Below are 22661 nucleotides of genomic sequence, written 5' to 3'. Positions count from 1 at the left end.
CTGGCCCTTCGGTTACCTCAGCATAATGATGGGAGGTAACAAAGTTAGAAACGACACTCCTTCAAAAATAGCCAATCTGAGGCTTTACCATAAGAATGGGAGGTGAGTTAAGATGAGACGTGACAGTCCTTCAGAAACAGCCAATCTGAATGCTGATCTGATGATGATCTACTGAAACAAATAGCAATGCATCTCCAGGAAGAGGAATATTTTGCATCTGACTGGTTGACTAGAAAACATAAGAGAAAAAGTTCCATTGTTGTTCTTAGAATAACACTAAGTGAAAAGAGGGTATTTAACTCACTGCCAAGCTTCTTCAGATATTCATATTAGATCCTATAAATTAGCAGCTGTAGCAACAGAAGAGTTTGTCCTTACCTGGCGTCAACCAAGGAGTGCTTTCTGAAAGTGGGGAAGTCATAACATCCCTTTTAACGGACTCCAGTAAGCCCGCTATGACTGAAAGGAAAGGTTATGCTGGGTAAGTAAATGAGTGAGTTTTGAATTTGTTTTGATAAGATAGTTGTTTTCTAGGCTTTGTTTTAGCTTTTATTTTGAACACTGAACTATACTGCTATTTAATCCTCTTGCATTTATTATACAACTGGAAAAGGAATGCAAACTGAAACCCCATTGTCTTATGAATCTCACTTTAAATGCAGATTATTGCCCAGTGATTTATCAAGATGTTGGGACAATATGAAAATCACAACTTTTGTTAAAATTTCAGCAAACTCCTGTATGTAAGATAATATAGACTCAGTGTTTAAGTGCATTATTTATCCATCAATTCTGGGAGAACTGTATTAAAGAAAGAGTTACGGTTCTTCCCATTGCTACAGTTAGTGGAAAATATTGACTTTTTTGCTGAACTTTGTGTAGATAAGAGTTACAAAGTATTTAAGGTTTCTAATGATTGTGTAATAGCTGCAAAAAATGGTTAATATTACATTAAACATTTCCAGAGACATGTCTTTGGCAAGACTTTCCCTAGACATTAACAGCCAGTGACTGCAGTGGTAATACTGGAAGTGTGGGAATACTGGGTCCACCTACTGAAATAGTTTCTAACAGGAGTCTGAGCCGGCCAGCTGCTTAGAACCCATGAAGGGACCCAGCATCAAAGCCTTGGCAGCAAACTATAGGCAGATGCTGGCACTGCAGCCAATTCAGAATTAAATAAAGGGGCTAGTGGAGTTAGTGGGGAAGAAGTTGGATATGAATCCCAAATCCAGCTGGCTGTCTGGAAGGACCAACCCAGGAAACAATTTATTTGGAACAGATGCAGTATGCAAGCACTTTAATGCTGAATGCAATGGGGCAGCCTTGCCTCCCATCCTCCCTTTGTTTTCCTTCCTAAATTGAGCCATTAGCTCTTTCCTTGTTGCTCCTGTATTTCCCGATGTTTGCACTGGGTCTTCCTGAGGAGCTTTTCTCAGTTCTGACAGAATGGATTTTTCCAGATCTTCGAACTCTGCCTCTCCTCTTGTTTCTCTCCCTCCCTCCCACTTTTGTGTCCTCACAGGTTTTCTTTCTTGTTCTTTCTCCTCTGTAGTCTGTCTGTCTTACACTCACACCTCTCCACTCACTATATGGTAGGTCCCCTTTTCCTTTAATGCCACCACCAGTGATATCCTACTCTCCCTATTCCTTATTTCCTTCTTCATTCCAATCCCCCCAAAAACCTCCCCCCACTCTCTCCTTCTATCCCATCTGTCCATTCCCCTGCACTTTTGCTTCCCCTGCGGATCCTATTCTCTTCCTTCTCCTCCCGCTTTGCATTATTTTGGGAAGGAGCCTACGCAGCTCACTCCATTCCTACAGGGGTAATGGTTTGCTCATGAGACACAATAATCTCTCTGATGGACTCCTCTGCAGTCACCCACTCTACACCTCGCAGGTGGTGGTACCAGACCCCATGCTCCATGTTTTATACCAGTGGCAGAAATCAGAGGCTCTCTACTACAACCCTGCTTCTCACTTGACAGTTTCAGTCACATGACCAATAGCAGAGATGCAATTACATAAAAAATGTTGAGGAAAGTAGTGAGTGTGAAGGTGCTCGAGTCCTGCAGCTGCATCGAGGGGGCATCTACAGAACAGTAAAAACTGACTGGGAAGAGGACATCCCCAGTGGTTGGATCTATGACACGTAGCCTTGATGTCAAGAGCATAACATTCTAACAATGAATCTAAGTTTCCAACTGAACATTCAGATACTGTCTCTTGTGTCATGAATTCCCTTCTTTGTTTGATCTGACTTGTCCATAAAACCTCTCCCAACTTTTTTTCAGAAATGGGCTTGTTCATGTTAAAAACCCTCATTTGGATTCAATGGACGAAGATGTTCTTTATCACTTCAATTTAGGAACTAAAACACACAACCTACCAGTGATGTTTGGTGACGTAAAGGTAAACAAAAATGCAAAGGTTACAATAGCTCTAAATACAAATCATTTCCTTCGTACTCGCCTTTCTTCAAACATCTCTTACTGTTACCTTTATCTAGTGCAGGCATGCACAACTCGTAAAGCGGCGAGGGCCACATTACTCCAAAGAAAACAGCTGAGGGCCGAAACCCCCCGGCTCCACAGAAACACCCCGCCCCAGGGCCCCTCAGCCCTGCAGAAACAAACCCTCCTTCCCCAGCGCCACCCCACCAAAACAGCTGTGGGCCAAAAAGGAAGGTTGTGGATGGGGAGATGATACTTGATTTTAAATCAGCCAGGGGCTCCCAGCTGAAGAGGTGGCTGGGAGCCCTCCGGGGCAAATTAAAGGGCCCGGGGCTCTGGCAGCCGGGGGAACCGGAGCTTTGCGGGGCTGGGGCAAGGATTTAAAGGGCCCAGAGCTCCTGCTGCTGAGGGGAGCCCGAGCCCTTTAAATCCCAGCCCCAGCCTGAATCCAGCCAGGATTCAAAGGGCTGTGAGCTGCCCACAGCCGCGGGAAGCCCTGAGCCCTTTAAATCCCAGCCGCAGCCGGGAATCAAAGGGCTCTGGGCTGCCCGTAGCGGCAGGGAGCCCTGATCCCTTTAAATCCCAGCCACGGCTGGGATTCAAAGGGCTCTGGGCTGCCCACAGAGCGCCGTGTGCGCGGGATTTAGAATCCCCCCTGATCTAGTGTCTTCTTAGGTCTGACCAGGCAGATGAGTTAAACTTCCAATAGGCCAATGCCATTCTGTGAAGCAACTTACTAAAACTGTGCTGCAGTGGAGATTACCCGTCTTTTCTCCATAAAATATGTAGACTCAAAAACGAAACCTATCACAGACATAATGAGGTAAAATTCTCTGTGGCCGAGTTCTACTGACTTCAGAACTGAGAGAGTACATTGACTTCAAAGGATTAATTTGGCCCATCGTGTCGGTGATAGCTGTCATTTCCAACTCTACGTATTTTATTATTGAGGAAAGATGGATGTGCTCCATTGCTGCACCAGCAACACGGATTCTAAATTACTTCAGAGAATGGCTTTCACCTCAATTTCTCAAGGAATTTCTACTCATCCTCATAGCCAAAGTAAGATGTTATACAGAAATGTATATATGCAAATATTCTTTCTGCCCCAAATCTACAAAGTTCTGTAGTTCATCATATGGTCAGAAACCCAAACAAGTTTTCTTTAATAAAACCCACATCGGTAAAATCTAGTTTCCAACCTGCCATGACATCAGTGGAGTTACACAGGGGAGGAATATTTGGCTTGAAGTATCTGGCCATCATCTACTTGAGGCAAGTGACATAAGACTTGATGTTTCCAATTGAGATCTGAGGTCGAAATGCATCTTATGATTACAAATTTTTTCTGTTTATTGACTAAGGGCTTGTCTACATGTTGAGGAAGGGGGGGTTAATGCACAACTTTTTGCTGAGCGTCAGGTAACACACCATACCCAGGCCCCATAATAGGGTGCATACGGGATGATGTATCCTCTGTTGATGCACATCAGTGTGTACATACGGCTACAGTTTGCTGTAAACTGAGAGTGTGGCATTCCCATGCTTCGCTGCTGAGTGGTGTTTATTCTGGGATTTTTCTTGCTGTCTTGTGGGATGCAGAGCGGAAGCCAAGCTACTTCAACATTTTTTTAAAATCCCATGATTCATCTGTCTTTGTGCCGTACTTCCTTTATGGGCAGGCTTGTGCCACTTTTGAACTGCTGCTAGTCAACCTGGACCCAACAATGCCCTGCAACTATGCTGGCAACCTCAAATGTGCAGAGGCTGCTTGGGCAGTGTTTCAGGATTCAAAGCTGGATGAATTCGACTTGGGACTTTGCCTACCACACCACTGAGCAGATGATGTGGCATCAGCAGCAGCTCCTCCAACAACAAGAGCGTCCTCAGCGGTGGTGGAACTGGGACACAGATGAGGATGAAGAGGAAAACACTGACCAACTGGGAGTGGAGGACTTGTTCCTTAAGCAGCTTCACAGTATGCAACATGGTTTCTGGGCTCAGGAAACCAGCACAGATTGGTGGGAATGGCTTGATCTGCAAACCTGGGGCAGCCAGCAGTGATGAGAGAATTTCAGAATGGGGAACGCAACCTTTTGTGAGATACATGCTGAACTAATTCCAGCACTACAGCGGTAGCATGCCAATATGCAGTGCCCCAGACCTGTGAACAGGCAGATTACGGGTCACCATTGCTATCTGGAAGCTGGCCACCCCTGAATGCTACTGCTCTGTTGTGAACCAGTTCAGCACGGCGAGATCAGATGTTGGGGCCACTGTGTGTGATGCCATGGAAAAGGTACTGTTGTACCAGGTTATAAAGCTTGGTAATGTTCAGGAGGTTATTGATGGTTTTACATGCAAGGGATTCCGAAACTATATTGGGCAACTTATGGGACTCATGTGCCTGTTATTTGCCCCCGATCAGGGCTCAGAGGTATTTCTCCAGGGTGATCCCAAGGGCTTGTAGGATGGTTTAAAAGGGACCACAATTGTAGGATGTTTTGCCCCGGGAACACTACGGACATTAATGGTGTAGATATTGCTCCTGGGAGACCTGCTTACCCTCTGCTCCCCTGGTTAATGAAGCCATTCCTAGGCCACTTGGACAGAAGGAAGGAAGGAACTGTTTACCCACTACCTTAGTAGCCTCAGAATGACAGCGGGGTGGGAAAGGGAGATGGCACTGTTTGCAGAATGTTTGCAGAATGTTTGCACTGTTGGAAGCAGCTGAAAGAAAACACTGCCTGCTGCCTTAAGAGTAATATGTGCTGCAACAGGGCATTTTGGCGTTATATTGCCTCCAGGAGTTGCCTCTACATCTCCCTGTCTCTTTCCATACTGTCTTTGACTAATGCAGTGCTTTCCCTGGCAATTGCCACACTGTCCTTTGCTACTGCAACCATTTCCCAGAAAGCTCCTTGTCAGTTTCATGCTCAGTTCTCAGATACTGCCTCCCCCCTCTGCATTTTTTGAGGGTTTTGTAGGATTTTGTATTGGTGTCCATGAACATTTCCACAGGACTTTTCCCTTTTCTCCCTCTCAGGTTTATTCTGCTGTTGGTAAAGGCCCTGTTCTTGAGGGTCTGATCAGTGCAGGTGCACAGCAGTTGGGAGGTATTAAAGAAATGACAAGCAGTTATTGTTCACATTCTAGGAAGGCTGTGATAGCTATTTTTTTTAACATGTGTTTCTGCCTATACTTCTCTGCATTTCTTCCCAGTCTTGGGGGGACCTGGAAGATGGTGTGTGGTGTTTGTGTTGGGATTTTTGTCTGTACAGTGAATCTGTGTGGCTTTGCCATTGTTCTTTGGAGGGTGAGGTTGGGTGAGGCGGGCTTGGGAATTAAGTCCCCTGCCTAGTTTTGCTGTGCCATTTAGGTGCCTATATGGTGTCAAAGGGTTTAGCAGGGTGAATCTGGGGGTGAGTTGTATAGTAATCCCTTCTCCATCTCTTTTAGGCTGTCCTGACCCTGGATGAGGTTATGCTGAGGTGGGTGACTAGACGGCAGAGAATCCCCCCGCCCCCTTATTCAAAAAGGCAAAAGGCAGACCAGTGAGATACGCTGTGACATTAATCGCCAAGATAGTCCCTCCAGAAGTGCTGCAGGAGTGGAAGAGAGTCACTAGCTATACCAGAGAGGATAGCCATGATGCAGCTATTCCTCATAATCTCAGAACAAAAATTGAGCCGTTTCTCTTAGATTGTGCTTAGATATATACCCTGCAGGCATATAGAAAGTGAAAAGAAAAAATACACAGGGTTCTGCAATGATTGCCTGAAGCATTCACTGTTACCAGCTGAGGGAAGGGGAAAAGGAGATCGGAGCACGGGCATGTGTCTTCCACGGCATAGGCCTGAAATTGGTCAGTAGTTGGGGTTTAGCATGAGACAGAGGGTAGGTATCATTTTGGAAAGGTTAACAGGGCTAGGAGGGCAATGGACAATGTTTGTCTAGGGAGGCTGGCAGGCAGAGACCATGGGGTTATCAATGGCCGTGGCCATGGGATGCCCAGAACAGAAGCCAGTATGACAGTACAGCCGCAGCATCAATTAAAAGTTAAATAGTAAATCATTAAAAAATAATTTAAAAAACTTACATGCTGAGTTTCCCTCCATAGGATCAGCCTCAGTCCTGGCCTGGGTGGCTGTCTGGGGACTGAGGTTGGTTGCTACAGTGCAGGAATTGGGCTCATGTTCTACATGGCCAGCATCAGGGTCCTGGGTCCTGAACCGATCCTGGCTTTATGGGGAGATCCCTTTACTGGCCTCTTCATGTTCATAGCCCAATGTATCTTGCATGTAATCCTCTGGGAGTGGGGGGGGGTGAGGGTGGAGGGGAAGAGAGAAGGTGGCCAGCAGGCCACCTGGGTTGGGTGGTCATGCAGCTATGCAAAGTCCTGTTCAGTTCCTCAAAAAAATTGACAGGTTACATATCCCTAGAAGGATTTTTCCTGTTGTCCCTCCATGTAATGTAGGTGCTCATGAGCTGTTTGCTCTTTATCTGTCACTGTTCAGTATGCTGGTCATGGCTCCTCAGAGAAATCTGCCGAGCAATGTCCACAAAAAGGTCTTTATTCTTGTGGCTGGCCACAAGAGCTTCCTGCATTGATGTTTCTCTCCAGATAGTGGTTAGATTCGGGGTCTCGATGCAGGTGGCTGCTTGAGGCATATAATGGGGCTTCTGGAGTATTATCGCAGGTATTGTGATAAACTGGAATCTAGGAGCGAATGGACAAAATCTGGCACTGTGCCAGCTTATAAATAGGGGAGGGGACACAGGTAAACAGACAGGTCAGTAACGGTCACTCACAAAGCGGAGTGAGACAGCTGTTGAAGGACTGCCAAAGTAATTTGCACCATGATTGCTTACACACGAACACTAGACTGGACTAACTCGCTTCACAGAAGTTAGTTCATTTTAAAAGAGGACTGCAGAGTTCACAGTACATGAGGAGTCAGTGCACTACATGATGCATGTTGTGTGTACACAAACGTTTTCAAAGTGGATTAACTTCAAAAGCTGTGGATCCCCCCATGTAGACAAGCCCTACAATTTCCTAAAGCATATTTTTGGGGGACAAATGTGGTACACCTGAAAGTGAGGGCCTAGCAGTAACACTGGCAGTTAAGCTCTCCCCACAGCTCTGCCAAACACCTCATTTCAACCTGCAACTGTCCCAGACCTCTCTTTTTCCTGAGCACTGTGTGGGAAATTGTACAATAGTTTTACAGTGTAAACAAGTATCCACTAGAGACTGTGTTGGTGGTCTGAAACCTCATGTTACTTCTGACCTCAGCAGCCAGATTTAAAATCAGGTTGACAGAGGGGAACATTTAGTTGCATTTTAAATGTAGAGTTAGATTTTTGAAAATAATGTCATTTGTGAAATGTTATCTCCCTCCCATTGTTTTTATGTCTCCAGCAATGCTCAGTAATTCTTGTTGATACTGTTGATAGAACAAATTAGACCATTAACTACTCTAACATCTGTTTCTGCTTTGCTGTCTGTAGCAATAGTAACAACTTAAATTCAGTGCATATATTACACTGATGTTATTTTGCATTTACTTGGCCAGGAATTAATAGCCAAGTATTCACAGCTGTACAGTGGTGAAATCCTATAACAACACCATATGTAATTTTTATTTCTTATTTTTTTAGATCCTTGAACTAATCTGATTCTCTATAGTCCTCACTAAAAGAGAGAACCTAGTTTGTTCATTCCCATGAGCGATAGTCAGAAACCTAACAAATAATAATATTTTCCATTTATGTACTCTCACTGCACCTTCCATCTGAGGATTTCGATGCACTTTTACAAATATAAGCTTCACAGTAGTTCTGTGATGGAAGTAAGAGTTCTTATTCCCATTTTAGAGGGATAATCTGAGGCACAAAAAGATTAAGTAACTTTACAAGACTAGATAATTGTGTCTTGCAGTTGCTTTACTTTCACATCTGCTCCCTTTGGATATAGGATTCCACTAGAGCCATTGAGTGTAACATTAGAAGTGCAGACTGAGTCTTGATCCCTGCTTTAGCTAGAATGGTACATATAATCTTACATTGTATTTCTAGTTTGTCTGCGTTGGTGGCAGCCCTAACAGAATGAAAGCTTTTGCTCAGTTCATGCACAAAGAACTTGGACTTGAAGGAGATGGGAAAGACTTGAAAGATATTTGTGCTGGGACAGATCGGTATTCTATGTACAAGGCTGGACCAGTGCTCTCCATCAGTGTAAGTACTTTATAGTGTACCTAAAATACTTCCATTTTCAGCCCAACAGTAGCTGAAGAATTTAGCACATTGTTTGTATTTCTTTCTTAAATGTTTCATGTGGACTTAGAGCTTCTGAAAGCTGCTGGATTGAGAGCCCTGGAGACTGAATAGGGAACCTATTTTGGGGAGAAGCATTGCAAGAACAGCCTCAGCATGTTGACCTAGAGGAACTGCCTCTTGGAGTGAGAGGCTAGTTAAGTCTTCACGCCCTTCAGTTCTTGGCCTCTGTGTTGAGATTGCCAAGAAGGGTCTCAGTTATGGTGGTAATCCACTGATTATTGGATAATCTAGCACGTTAATTTCATGTTGTCTGTCAAGAAGCCATCATATAATAACTTCCATGCACCACTGACCTGAGCTGGATTCAAATCTGTGACCTAGAGATAAAAGGCTCCTATCTCCCAAGCCATAAAGACCCCACTTTTAACTGATGGAAAAAGTTTTGGATTCTTCCAAAAAAGCCTAACAGCTAACACTGTTACATTGTTCTCTATTTGCTATTTCCTAGAGGTAGTGCATACAGAAATAACAGCATAGTTCAACAAGCCAGCAGGTTGGCCAATGGTTTAAACACAGTGATTACCACAGCAGGTAATTTTCTTCCATCACATCTCTTAGGCCTGATCTATGCTTAAAACTTAGGTTGGCATAGTCTTAGGTTGAAAATCCTCCCCACCCCCGAGCACCGCGGCTACGCTGACCTAAACCCTGGTGTAGACACAGCTTCTATTGACTAAGCTATCTTCGCTTGGGGAGGTGGAGTTCCTACAGCAATGGAAAAACCCCTTCTGTATGATAGTGTGTTTACGGGGTTATAGTGTCATAGCTACAGCCTCATTGTCTCAGAGGTTGACAAGCTGGAAATATCAACAATTCCACTCCCAGTCTCTTTGCATTTCTGTTGTGTCTGCCCTCAGAGGATCCAAAAGTGCTAATTGGTTAAAATTCTCAATATTCTATGAGGGCGGAAAGGGTAATTATCCGCATTTTACGGTGAGACAAAGGCACAGAGGTTAAGTGACTTGCACAAGGTCACATCGCCTGCTCTCTAGAGATGCCCCGATTCCCATGCCTGTGCTTTTCGTTCATAATGGACTAAACCAGTGGCAAATTTTCCCTTTACACTCAAAAAATTTTCACCAGTAAAATCTTTCAGTCACTCATAAAGCTACATTTAAAACTTCAATAAGCCTAGTGAAAATCTGCTGTTGCTTGATATTTTGGTTTCTATAAATTATTTCCTCTTACTTTCAATCCTTGGACTGGAGCAGGGGTTCTCAAACTTCACTCCACCGTGACCCACTTCTGACAACAAAAATTATTACATGGCCCCAGGAGGGGGGACCAAAGCCCCTGCCCAAGCCCCCCCTGCCCTGGGTGGGAGAGCCAAAGTCTGAGCCCTACCACCCCATACTGGGGGTGGAGGGACCAAAACCCAGGGCTTCAGCTTGCAGGCATGGGGCTTGTAACCTGAGCCCCTGCCACCCAGAGCTGAGGCCCTCGGTCTTCAGCTTTGGCCCCAGATGGTGGGGCTTGGGCTTTGGCCCCAGACCCCAGAAAGTCTAATGCCAGCCCTGATGACCCCATTAAAATGGGCTCCCAACCAAACAGTTTGAGACCTGCTGGACTAGAGCACATGCTCACGCCCGCTCATGAATTTCCCTTTTCCACATTTCTACTACATGTGTAGACAAAAGATTAATAGGCACGGACCCTGCTCCTGCTCCCAAGGATGCCAATGGGAGTTTCGCCATGGATTTCAATAGAAGCCGGATCAGGTCTGAGAATGATGATTTATAAAAAAGATTCTTATGTTTGAGTCATGTCATATTTCTTGGCATCCTGCATATTCAGTTTGCAAGGTCCCTGTGTTACAACAGAAAGAGGGCACATTTTGCTCAGTTTAGCAATCTGAAAGTTCAAGAGGTAAGATCACGTCACACCATGCCCAAACTATGAAATATAGTTGAAAATATTACAACCATTCCCTAAAAGCCTTACGGTCGCAATCTTATTTTGTTATTATTCTTTAAATGTCAACAATACTTTTGGCATGGTATAAAAGCTTAATCCTGCAATCACCTACATAAGTCATTTTACTCATCTGAGTAGTCCTAACTTTACTCACATGAGAAGTCAAGGAGACCACTCACCTGCGTAAAGTTACACACTTGTGTTTGCAGGACTGGAGCCTAAAAAGCAGACACAGAAAAGACATGGCTCTTGGAAAAACAAAAGAGGAACTAATGACATTTTTATTATTGCTCATTCAGTCTAAAATTCAGTGACAACTGTGACACTATCAGGATACAATTCTAATATAAGGCCTTGTCTACACACAAACTTGTACTATTTTAGCTAAATTAGCTTTAAACACACTGTTCATTAAACCAATAGAAGTCTGTGTGGACAAGGTGTAAGACACGATGTAGTACGTGACTGAGCCAAACAATAGGAAGTGAAGAGAAGAGAAGACAAAAGAACAGTAATAACTTCACAATTTCATAGGCTACCTGTGTGCACAACTTGTCAATTCTAAATTATTTGTTCTTGTTTTATATCTCCTGACCTAGACATCATTAGTTGACTGATATCTTTCAGGCATCAAGAAACCAGCCAATTAATGATGGCTAGGTCAGGAGCAACTTTCCACTGTAAATTGAACACTTCATGATTCTGATGGTAAGTAGGATAAAATTTCTGGCCAGTGCCCCATTAGATGATTCGTTTTGAGTTGCTGCTGCTGTCATGTTTTAGCAAGATGCAAACAGGCTCAGAAATACTAGGGGTATTTATGAGATTTCTGCCTTGGCTATTCTTAATAAAAATAATGTTTTTAAAGCACTGGCAAGGAACCCAGGCAGCTGTACAAGAATAAGAAGAACACAAAAATATGTTAACACATAAAATGTAATAAAACTTAATAAAACCATCTTCCTATAACAAATAGAGAGAGAGATGGGACACACTGCAAATGAAAAAAAGAAATGATAGAACCAATGATGTTCCCATTGGGTCCAAATAAATCCTACCCCTTTGAAAACACCTGCCTCTGGGTTTTTGAAAGCAGAACTGATTTACTGACAAGACAGATTTAGGGAAAGGACATTCTCTCTGTACTGACTTTAGGCAAAGGGGATGAAAGTAGTAGGAAACTGCAAAAAAGACCTCTGGCAGCACGTCTCAGAGCCCAGGTCAACTGACTTGGGCTTGCACTACAGGACTAAAAATAGCAATGTAGACATTCAGGTTCAGGCTGAAGCCCAGGATCTGAAACCCAGAGACGGGGAAGGTTTTTGGAGCTATTTTTATCTCCCCAAACTCAGAGAGCCCAGCTCTGAGACTTGCTGCTGCAGGGTTTGGGGTTGTGGGGAGTTTTTTTGTTTGTTTGTTTTTTGTTTGGGGTTTTTTGAGTGTAGACGTACCCAGAGAGGCAAGATGAGCCAAAGCAGCAGACTCTTTCCCACAATACAGACACCTCTCATGTGTGCACTGTGACGAACATCCTTGGCTGCAGTGGAAGAATGCACAGCGCAGCTCAGGATAGCTATTCCAGGAGAGCTGTAGGTTGATCTTCTTCCCGTGGCGTAACTTAGAGCAGCCTAAATCGTGCTCTAAATTATAATGGTTGCCAATGGCCCCAGGAACTGTGTGATGGGGAGTACAAACACCACATTGGACCCGAAGGGTTTAAAAGGCAATACTGGACCCAGCTAGCCCTGCCCCTCCAGACCTGCTGACATGCACTGACTGAAGGAATGGGTTAAAAAGAGCTCAGAAACCCAGGCAAAGGGTGCTAGACAAGCTGCAGGAGAAATAAACTCTTTTCCAGGAAGTCAGACAGAAGAATGAGCCAGAAGAGAGACCACAGAGCATGTAAAGCCCTCAGGCAGAGCCTTCTCCAACCACCACCCCGTTTGAGAACCTGCAGGGCCTTGCTCCTTTGGACTCTTGTGTTGTAAAGTGATTGACTGTTTGGGTGTGGCGCAGGGCCTGCAACACAGCGCCTACACCAGGGGCGGCTCTAGACATTTCGCCGCCCCAAGCAGGGCGGCATGCCGCGGGAGGCGCTCTGCCAGTCGCCGGTCCCGCGGCTCCAGTGGACCTCCGACAGGCGTGCCTGCAGATGCTCCACCGAAGCTGCACGGGACCAGCGGACCCTCCACAGGCACGCCTGCGGGAGGTCCACCGGAGCCGCCTGCCGCCCTCCCGGCGACCGGCAGAGCGCCCCCCATGGCTTGCCGCCCCAAGCATGTGCTTGGCGTGCTGGGGTCTGGAGCCGCCCCTGGCCTACACACAAGGTGATCTTGCCATTGCCAGCTATGTTGGCTGCAGGGATACTTTGTATTGCCAGTGCAGTATAAAGCAGCTACAGGGTATAGAAGAAACTGGACCTGTGAAGTGTTTGGGGCTCCATGGGGTGAGAGCAATTCCGGGTGGGTCGTAGCCTCTCCATTATTACAATAATCTTCTTATTATTTGCATTATAATAGCACCTAGGGACCCCAACTGATACTGGGGCCCTGTTGTGCCTGGCACTTCACAAACATATTATTATATTTATAACTGATTTTTTTGTCTTGCTATCGCACTAGGAGCTCTAGTCATGGGCCAGGACCCCGCTGTGCTAGATACAAACACAGCACAATGGTCCCTGCCCCAACCAGTTTACAGTCTCAGAATAAAACAAGAGACAACAGATGGACACAGACAGAGGAATGAAAGAAAACAATGAGACAATGTTGGTCACCATACTAGGCAGTGGTCTCAGCACACCAGCAGCCTAACCATTGTCATGTTTTTGTAGGAGAGTTTTGAGGAGGGGTGTGAAGGTGGATAATGAGGTAGCTTTGCAGATGTTTACAGGGAGCTCCTCCCAAGCATGACAGAACAAGAGACAGTCCCTGCTCCAAAGAGCTTTCTATATGGCATAATTCCCTAATATATCTGGAGAAAAACACCTGTGGGAACTAATGCTTAACCTGACACTGTTCATTCCCTGGGCTCCATCTCTGTGCTGCCAACTCCGCAAGAGGTATGTGGATAGGGAGCATAGTAGGTGCACACAGAGAACCATCATCAGTACAACTTCACCTGTTGCCATGCTGTCAGGTGGGATCAGAGAGAGTACAGAGAAGCTGGCCCCTCATATGAATGCCCCAATCCATGAAGGTATGATTCAGAGTCCGATGCTTCTCCCACAGAAATCTCCCATTGATATCAATGGGAACAGGATAGCTCTGGCTATATAGTGATATTCTGAAGTAATTTTATAAATATGCATCAGCTTGAACAAAATGATGATTAATGATGCCTTCATTTTCTTTTCTCTCAATAGCACGGGATGGGTGTTCCTTCCATTTCTATTATGCTTCATGAACTAATCAAGTTACTACACCATGCAAAATGCCGTGATGTTACTATTATACGCATCGGTACTTCTGGGGGCTTAGGTGAGCTACCAGCTTTACTACTGCCATACTGGAAAGGACGTTTAATAAAACGCAGCTAAGCAATAGGTCAAGTTATTAGGGGCTTTTCATATTTTTTATTTTTTTCAGGTCTTCAAACATCAAACAAAACATGAGATTTTATTTCAGGTCAACAAATATCAAACTTCTAATGGCTGGTTTAGCAGAAACATACATTTTCATAAAACATGATATCTTGAAATCTAATACATCTGAATAATACTCTTTCCAGACCCAAACCAGCTGACAGCAGTTTACTCTTATTTCCCAAAATACTCACCCATAAGCTGATACCATGCATGGAAAGTTTCACCCTAATAAAACATCTTTCACTCAGTTAATAATAATAAGTATAATCAATTGTTTTTGTACGTCAAACCCATAAATCCTAATCAAGATTGGGGCCCTATTGTGCGGGGTGCTTTACAAACATGAATGGAGAGACAGTTCCTGTCCCAGAGAACTTACAGTCTAAGAATGAATGGCAAAGATAGGCAAGGAATGGGAACTAAGAAATCTCTCTCTTACAATGGAAGTGTTCAGTCAATAGTAATGACCCCATTAACTTGAAGTTCAGAAAATATAAATTTAGATTAACTCTCAGAGAGGAATTGGAATAACTATGTAATGGAAATAAAGCAGGCCTGATCATTCAGTCTGGATGCAGGCAAAACTCCCATTTCCTTCAATGAGAGCTTTGATTGCATAAACCCTTCAGGATTAAACTCAAATTGAGGAGCACAATAAAGTATTTTAACCACTCCATGGACACCTTAGGACTTCACATTTGTCGCTCTGCTGCACCTGCATAGAAGGTCATTTGGAACATCATAGCAGTAGTGGGACAGAAAGCTAATCTGCTCAAAACGCCCACAGCCCCTAGTGAATTAGCTAACTGAGAATCTCCTTTACCTTTTAGGAGTACAGGGCCTAAGATGCACAGTTTTTTGGGAGGAGGGCAGGGGAGGCTTAGAATTCAAAATAAATATGCCTATCTTTTCACCCTAAGCAAATATTCATTAAAACATAGACAAATCATACATACAAACCAATAGCTATACATGAACTTTCCTTGCCCCACCTATATGTCAGAAGAAATAAATACTCTTTAACCAACATATTCCCTTTGCAACCCTTCATATCCAGATATGTGCACTTCCTGAGTTTTACTTTGTATGTATTTGAATGGTTCTCTCATATATATATTTTGCTGATAAATATTCATATTAATTAAGATTTTACTAATTTTATAAATTAGGTTATAATCTAAATTATAACTATTACGTAGCACTAACCTATCCCCAATCCCCACTTCTGCAGGCATTGACCCTGGAACTGTTGTAATAACAGACATTGCAGTGGATTCATTTTTTAAGGCTCAGTTTGAGCAGGTGATACTGGATAATATAGTTGTACGAAGCACTGAACTTGATAAGGACCTTGTTGAGGAGCTACTGAACTGCAGCAAAGAGATTCATGACTTTCCAACACTTATTGGGCATACTATGTGCACCTATGATTTTTATGAAGGTGAGGAGTATCTCTAATTTTCTATTCATTTTCTTTTTCAAACGTAAGACCAGATCCTGAAACCCTTGCTCAGGCAAAATGACCAGTGCAGTCAGCGAGAGAGTTCCCTGAGTAAGTGCTGAGTAAAACGCAAGGAAGGACTTTAGTATTTGATCCACCATATATTTTAGAGACTTGTTTACAGGTCAGAAATGGAACTACTTTCATAATATGTCATACCAATTAACAGAACCATTAACCATAGTGTAATTGGTCTCTATTTGCATCTGCCACTTAGTCAAATTTTGTAACAACATCACATCTGCAAAGAAAATATTATTATAACCATGGCAGTGAATCAAGCATTACAATTCATTCTGGACAGCACTCACTCCCTTAGGAAAGTATAGGATTCCCTGGATAGCACTTCCTGCTGTCCCTCAGCCCTACTGAGCCACAGAAACCAGCATATACTCAGTGAATCTTTGAAAGCAATAGGCACATAACATTAAGCGGTTAAAGTAAATAGCCCCTTGTCTATAATCTTAACATAATTTTAACAGATGGGTTACACTAAGTTACTTCCTATGACAGGATTATAGCTTCGGAATTACCTAACAGAAGAAAAATGTCAGTAAGTGTGTGGCATTTGTGTAAATAAACCTTAGATCCTTGGCAATATCCTGGAACTGTTTCCTTTACAAAATTAAATGCTGATTGCAAAGTGGATGAAACAGAATAAATGGAGAATTAATAATTGGAGGACTATTTATAAACCTTTGGATCTGCTTGCAAATGCAGCCATCTGTGTGTTTCTCAAGGCCATGTTTTACTTAAATAAAAAGCCATTTGAGAGGATTAACAGTAGGAACAACAATGATATTAAAAGGATTGTCCAGTGTAGTAAAGTTTTAGGTGTACATTTGCCTGAGCCGAGGACATAACAGATAAGTGAGAAACATAAGCACAAGAGAGAAGGGGTTAATTCTTTGAAGATCAAAATTCAATTCCAAAATACTAGTAAAAACAAATCAGTGATGTTAGCAAGACAGGTCACTTACCAGGAGCTGCAGTTCTATCAGTCAATTGCCTGAATACAGCCACACTTGTAGAAATGTGCATGTGCCCTCAGTTTACAGGCAGAACCCGCTAGAGGAAATATGTCCACTGTTGTACACATGCTTCTGCAGAGATCCAGACTTTCCGTGCTAAAGGCATATAAAGTACTTCTATCCCAAATCAATTACTTAGTCAAAAAATCATCTAAAGACAGAAGCAGGGAAGGTGGCTGGGCAATATGGATCCAGTAGCTGATAAGCAGCCTTTTTTTGTCCTTTGATAATTGCTCCCTTTGGTGATTAGCTAATGATAACAAACCCACCCCCACCCCACTAAAGGAGTATTAACTGAGTTAATGATTGCAAGACTACTCTTCCTCATTGGACATCAGACCTACAAGCTAACTCAAAGAGAATGCTGCTGCAAAGATGTGTGAATTGAGCTCCATGTAGCAACCTTACACATCTCTGTTACAGAGACTTGTGTAGAGGCTGTTTCAGATCTACTAGAAAGTGTTCTGAGACCTGGTCTGCAGTAGAAAATTTGCTCATCAAAACTATGTTGATCAGGGATGTAAAAAATCTACAACCCTGAATGGTGGAGTTGGGCCAACCTAAGTCCCCATGTAGAAAGTGCTAGGCCAATGGAAGAATTCTTCCATCGACCTAGCTACTGCATCCTGGGGAGATGGATTAACAACACTGACGGGAGAATCCATCTCATCGGTGCTGGGGGTGTCTATACTAAAGCACTAGAGCTGCAGCTGCACAGCTGTACAGTTTTAAGTATAGCTAAGCCTAAAACCTCAATTAAAGACATATGTAAAGGCTTGAACGCAATGAATGATTCACTTATTTTCTAAGCAAAATTTATCAGCCCTCTGGACTGGTCTCCATCTGCTACAAATAATCTATGGGACTTAAAAAAAAGGCTTTGTCCTTTCTCAGCAGTAACTAAGAACATTGTGAAGATAACTATCTAGCCTCACCTGCTAAATTAGGAAGATTAGGGACCAACAGTGATAGACTGATAGAATGAGTCAAGTAAACTGAATCATCCCATAGGTCACCTATCCCAGCACACTATTAAAGAAGGGCTCAGTTTTGCAGCATGGATCTCACCCGCTCTCTTTGCTAACGTTATGGGCCACCAGGAATGCAGTCCTTATAGATTGCTTTGAAGGCCATTTCCTAACCTAAGTGCTGCATTATGTGAGAGGACACAACTGCCCTTGGCAGCCCTGGGAATAGAGCAGTGCAAGAGCATCTTTGCCTGCATCCAGTGAAGGGGGCAGCTTGGCCAGATCCAAGAATTGGGCCCTTAGAATATTTGAGAGTAAGAGTGAGAGTTAATTGTTTTTCTGAATGGATTCTGAGTCTGAGGGCACGGCTACACTTGCAGATGTAGAGCGCTGGGAGTTAAACCAGCCTTTGGAGACCACAACAGGGAAAACACTGCCATTGTGTTTACACTGTCAGCTGCAAGCGCACTGGTGTGGCCACATTAGCAGCTCTTGCAACACCACAGAGAGCAGTGCATTGTGGTAGCTATCCCAGGGTGCAAGTAGCTGCAACATGCTTTTCAAATGGAGGGTGGAATGTGACAGGGAGTGTGTTTTGGGGGGCTGAAAGCATGTTAGCATGCTGTCTTGTAAGTTCAGACAGCAGCAGACCACCCCTTCCCCCTCCCCTCTCTCACACACACTTACAACAGCAGCATTCCACAGTAATGGCTTGCTTTGTCCCGGAGCAGATAAGCATGCCAGCTGTCAGAAACGGAGCTTTCAAAACAATGAGAAAAGTGACCACTTGACTTCAGGGGATTATAGGACAGTTCTGGAGGCCAATCACCTCGTTCACACTGATGCCCAGGCATTTCAGCTGGGGCACAGCAAGCTTTATGCTTCTCATGGAGGTGGATTACCAGGAGTGCTCCAGCTGCAGAGTCCAGGCGCTCTATGTGACTTGGCAGTGTGGACACATTGGGAGTTAGGGTGCCTGGGGCTGCTTTAATGCGCTCTAACTTGCAAGTGTAGCCAAGCCCTAAGAGATTTGGAAAAGTGAGAACAGAGGTCTGAACCCCTGATAGAAAACAAAGTTGTCAAGAAAAAATTCTCTTAAACCAGTTTGATTTCCTATAATTAACCATTTCCCTTCAAAAAAAAAAGGAGTTAAAACTAAGATTAAAAGGTCTTTTCCATCTCCATTTTCTCCACATAATGGAAGGGGCATGTGTACCTAAATTTGTTAATCCTTTTCTAAAGCAACTTGGTATGTTGTAGATTTTATCTGCCAGAGCCTCACAGAGCTATGCCAACTTACACAGCTGAGAATCTGCCACCATATCTCTATGCACCGGTGTTTTTTTGGTCTCAGTTTTGTTAAAATTTCTATAGTAAATTCAGCTGTATTTTGTCATAGCAGATTGGCTTTAAAAATACATAGCAAATGGAATAAGAAATAAATAATTTAATAAGCCCTATTAAAATAACAATTTGATGTGGTTTTAAGTGGAATTTAGACAAATTCTGCACTTTGAGAGAAACTGCCTGAGACTGCAGCCAGTTTTACTATGACGGTAAACCCCATATTGTATAGAAGGATGAGCAGTCACAGGTTTTTTTCTTTCCAGGTCAAGGACGATTAGATGGAGCATTGTGTTCTTTTTCCAATGAAAAGAAGTTGGAGTACTTAAAGAGAGCTTATGATGCTGGTGTTAGAAATATTGAAATGGAGTCAACTGTATTTGCTGCTATATGTGGACTTTGTGGTCTAAAAGGTAGGATTTCTTGTCACAGGCCATTTCCTTTTCACGTTTGTTCTTGTATACCTTCACACTTCCTAATTTTATCTACATATGGATTTGGTCAGCTCTGGGATTTATACAATGTGAAAACTAAAAATGTATTCCAAGCTTCTTTCATTAAAAAGTATATTAACACAAATCTAGTGGCTTCATAAAATGTTTATCTGAAACTGCTTGTTTGGAAGTGCAGGGCGTAGAAAAAACAATTAACTGTCTTGGCAAAACCAAAATTTCACTCAGCCCAGCTCTGAAAAGTTTCCTGGCCATGCCTGGGTTTCTTTTACTAGCTGCAAAGATCACTTGTCTCTTGCTAACATATTGTGGGGCATATTTTCAGTGCATGTGATGAATGAATTTTCAGGCAACCTCTGCCAATTGAGCTCCTAAGGAGCTCTGGATAAAGCTTAGATTGAAGCTCCAGACCTGCAAAGGGGGTGGGGGGGAGTAGTTATGATGACACTGCCTCTGCTTCTCCAGTACAGCTGCCCCTGTAAGTTCCAGGAAGCGTAGCTTACATAGAATCATAGAATATCAGGGTTGGAAGGGACCTCAGGAGGTCATCTAGTCCAATCCCCTGCTCAAAGCAGGGCCAATCCCCAACTAATCATTTTTGTTGCCCTCTGCTGGATCTTCCCAGGGAGGTATATTGAGCCCTTCATTTAACCCCTCCCTCAACAAAACCTGCATTATCTATGTGTGCTAGGAATATAATTCTTTACTGTAGCAAATACCGTGCATATTTGGTATATCATAAGTTACTTAAAAGGGCGTTTTTGTTTTTCTTATAGCTGCTGTTGTCTGTGTGGCACTCCTTAACCGACTTGAAGGTGACCAGATTAAGGCACCCCATGAAGTTCTAGTAGAATATCAGCGACGGCCTCAGCATCTGATCTCAATTTTTATCAAAAAGTGTCTTGGGTTATATAACCAAATGGAATTACTATGCATTTTTCCTGAATAACTAAGGGAAAATATACCCTGCCAATACACAAAATGAATGTCTTATGTATTTATCTCTGTATATTGATACATATAGGCAGACATAAATATAACGTTGCTGTGTAGTAAATTCATATATAAATGAAACTGTTTATAAGGAAACAGAATGATAGTTCCAAATTGTTTCAATGCATAGCTAGTGAAAACTCTAAAGCCAGTTATAATGTAGCCGTTTCGTCCTATAAGGGGATTTTAGGGCATATACATTCACATAAAATTAACACCTATTTATAAAACACTTTCCACATCAGATCCCTCTACAGGCATAAAAATGTGTGGAGTGTAATCACAAGTAGCCCCAGTGGGACTCAGTTAACCTGATTTATAATAGAGCCTGTGGGTGTTTAGCACCTCTGAACATCTGGCCCTGTAGTGTTCCAGGATCCAGACCTAGCTAGCTTGGTTTTGTTTAATTTTACATATTTATATATCTGAGAAAAGGTCTGAAATGGAAAGTATGTAAGTATTACTATAACATAGAAGGATAGGCCACAGAAATCCTTCTTATAGCAAAAATAAAATTATTGTCATGGTGGAACTGCTCACTAAGTGGGTCTAGGTTTGGGCCCCAAAGTGATTGAGTTTGCCTAGTTTTGGCTTTCTAAACAAACCAAAGCAAATCAGCATTTGTGGCATTATTGTTCTTCATTGAATTTCAGCAAACACAGGTGATAGGCAGCTTATAAAGAGAGAATAAATATTATTGATACAAATTTAATTATTAACAAGTCCTATATCCTTCATATGTGTTTGCTAGTCAGCACATAGAAATACAAATCATGATCTCTAACTTTGCAAATGGCTAAAAGGTTTTTTGTTGTTTGAATTTTTTTACTTAACTTATGGCCTGATCCAGAGTCCACATCTTTCACTTTCCCATTACTTCAATGGGCTCTGGCTCAGGCCCTATTTTTATGACCCATTCAAAGTCTTGTTTGCAATGAGAATCTTACAATCTTGTAACAGTAATGTATAGAAGTTTAACTGTTATTTTAAATATTATAAATGTAATATATCACATTAAATAAATAGAGTTCAGGCCTCTAAAATGAACACGTTTTTATCATTTTAAACAGAAAATAGAATCAGAAGAAACTGTTACAAAAAGGTATTTTTCATGAGCTAGCCTAGACCCACACTTGTATGACCAATATTCATGAAATCTTCATCACTGATTGAGGAGTTCATTAAATAAAAAAATTCATAAAAATTACAGCAGGTATAGTGCATAAATTGCAGCATGGTGCACTGCATTGCTTATTTCTTGCCCTTCAAACCCCTGCAAAGCAATTCCCGATGCACTGAAGATATCAGAATGTGAAAAAATGTCAACCGATTCTTCACTGACATCACTTTAGTCATACGACTTCCCCTGCGCCCCCATCAAGAAAAGTGTCTTAAGATTGATGTTCATAAAATTGAGGTCACACCGTATCATCTTTTTTTTTTTTTTTAACAACAACAACTTGAAGTCCAGGAAATAATACTTTTAAAAATCTGTTTAATGAATTTAAGGTCTCACGCTTCTCTCACCTATGCTATTTTACATTTGGTTCACTGTAATTACTCCTGTTTCTCACTGGTGTGAGAGGGATATCAGGTCTGTAGTGCTCACTACTCAGGCATTTGAACTGAAGTCTTATTTAATTATAGAAAGGTCTGGCACAGGCTTCCTTGCCTTGCCCCATTAGTATGCCTCAACCTGAGCTGGAGGTCTCACCTCTAGGAGTTCTGGGTAGTACACATTTCATGTCAAATCAATCCCTAAATCTTTAAACCGCTAAACACCAGTGTCCCCAGTGCTGTTCAACATATTCATAAATGATCTAGGAAAAGGGATAAACAGTGAGGTCGGAAAATTTGCAGATGATACAAAATTACTCAAGATAGTAAAGTCCAAAGTAGACTGTGATGAGTTACAAATGCATCTCCCAAACTGGGCAACAAAATAGCAGGTGGAATTCAATGTTGATAAATGCAAAGTAATGCACATTGGAAAACAGAATCCCATCCGTGCATACAAAATGATGAGGTCTAAATTAGCCGTTACCATCACAAAAGAGATCTTGGAATCATTGGGGAT

The 22661-nt window shown here is 42.7% G+C and overlaps 1 protein-coding gene across 4 annotated transcripts; it reads left to right on the top strand.

Moving 5' to 3' along the window:
* The first annotated feature begins 215 nt into the window (after positions 1-215).
* UPP2 (uridine phosphorylase 2) lies at positions 216-21538 on the top strand. 4 transcript variants are annotated; one of them, XM_039494983.1, is made up of 7 exons: positions 216-481; positions 2295-2412; positions 8535-8693; positions 14074-14188; positions 15527-15736; positions 19406-19552; positions 20368-21538. In XM_039494983.1, exons 1-7 carry the CDS (start codon positions 456-458, stop codon positions 20538-20540), a joined length of 948 nt encoding a protein of 315 aa, XP_039350917.1. In that variant the 5' UTR covers positions 216-455; the 3' UTR covers positions 20541-21538. The 4 variants fall into 4 exon arrangements, with proteins under 4 accessions (XP_039350917.1, XP_039350919.1, XP_039350918.1 ...); XM_039494984.1 differs by lacking the exon at positions 216-481 and adding an exon at positions 5913-5944 and having other exon boundaries at positions 2374-2412; XM_039494985.1 differs by lacking the exon at positions 2295-2412 and having other exon boundaries at positions 449-481.
* The last annotated feature ends 1123 nt before the right edge of the window (positions 21539-22661 follow it).

This window comes from Mauremys reevesii, linkage group 11 (genome assembly GCF_016161935.1).
Source record: "Mauremys reevesii isolate NIE-2019 linkage group 11, ASM1616193v1, whole genome shotgun sequence".
Classification (NCBI taxonomy): domain Eukaryota; kingdom Metazoa; phylum Chordata; order Testudines; family Geoemydidae; genus Mauremys; species Mauremys reevesii.
Note: the sequence above shows the minus strand (reverse complement) of the source record. Positions and strands in the feature narration are given on the sequence as shown.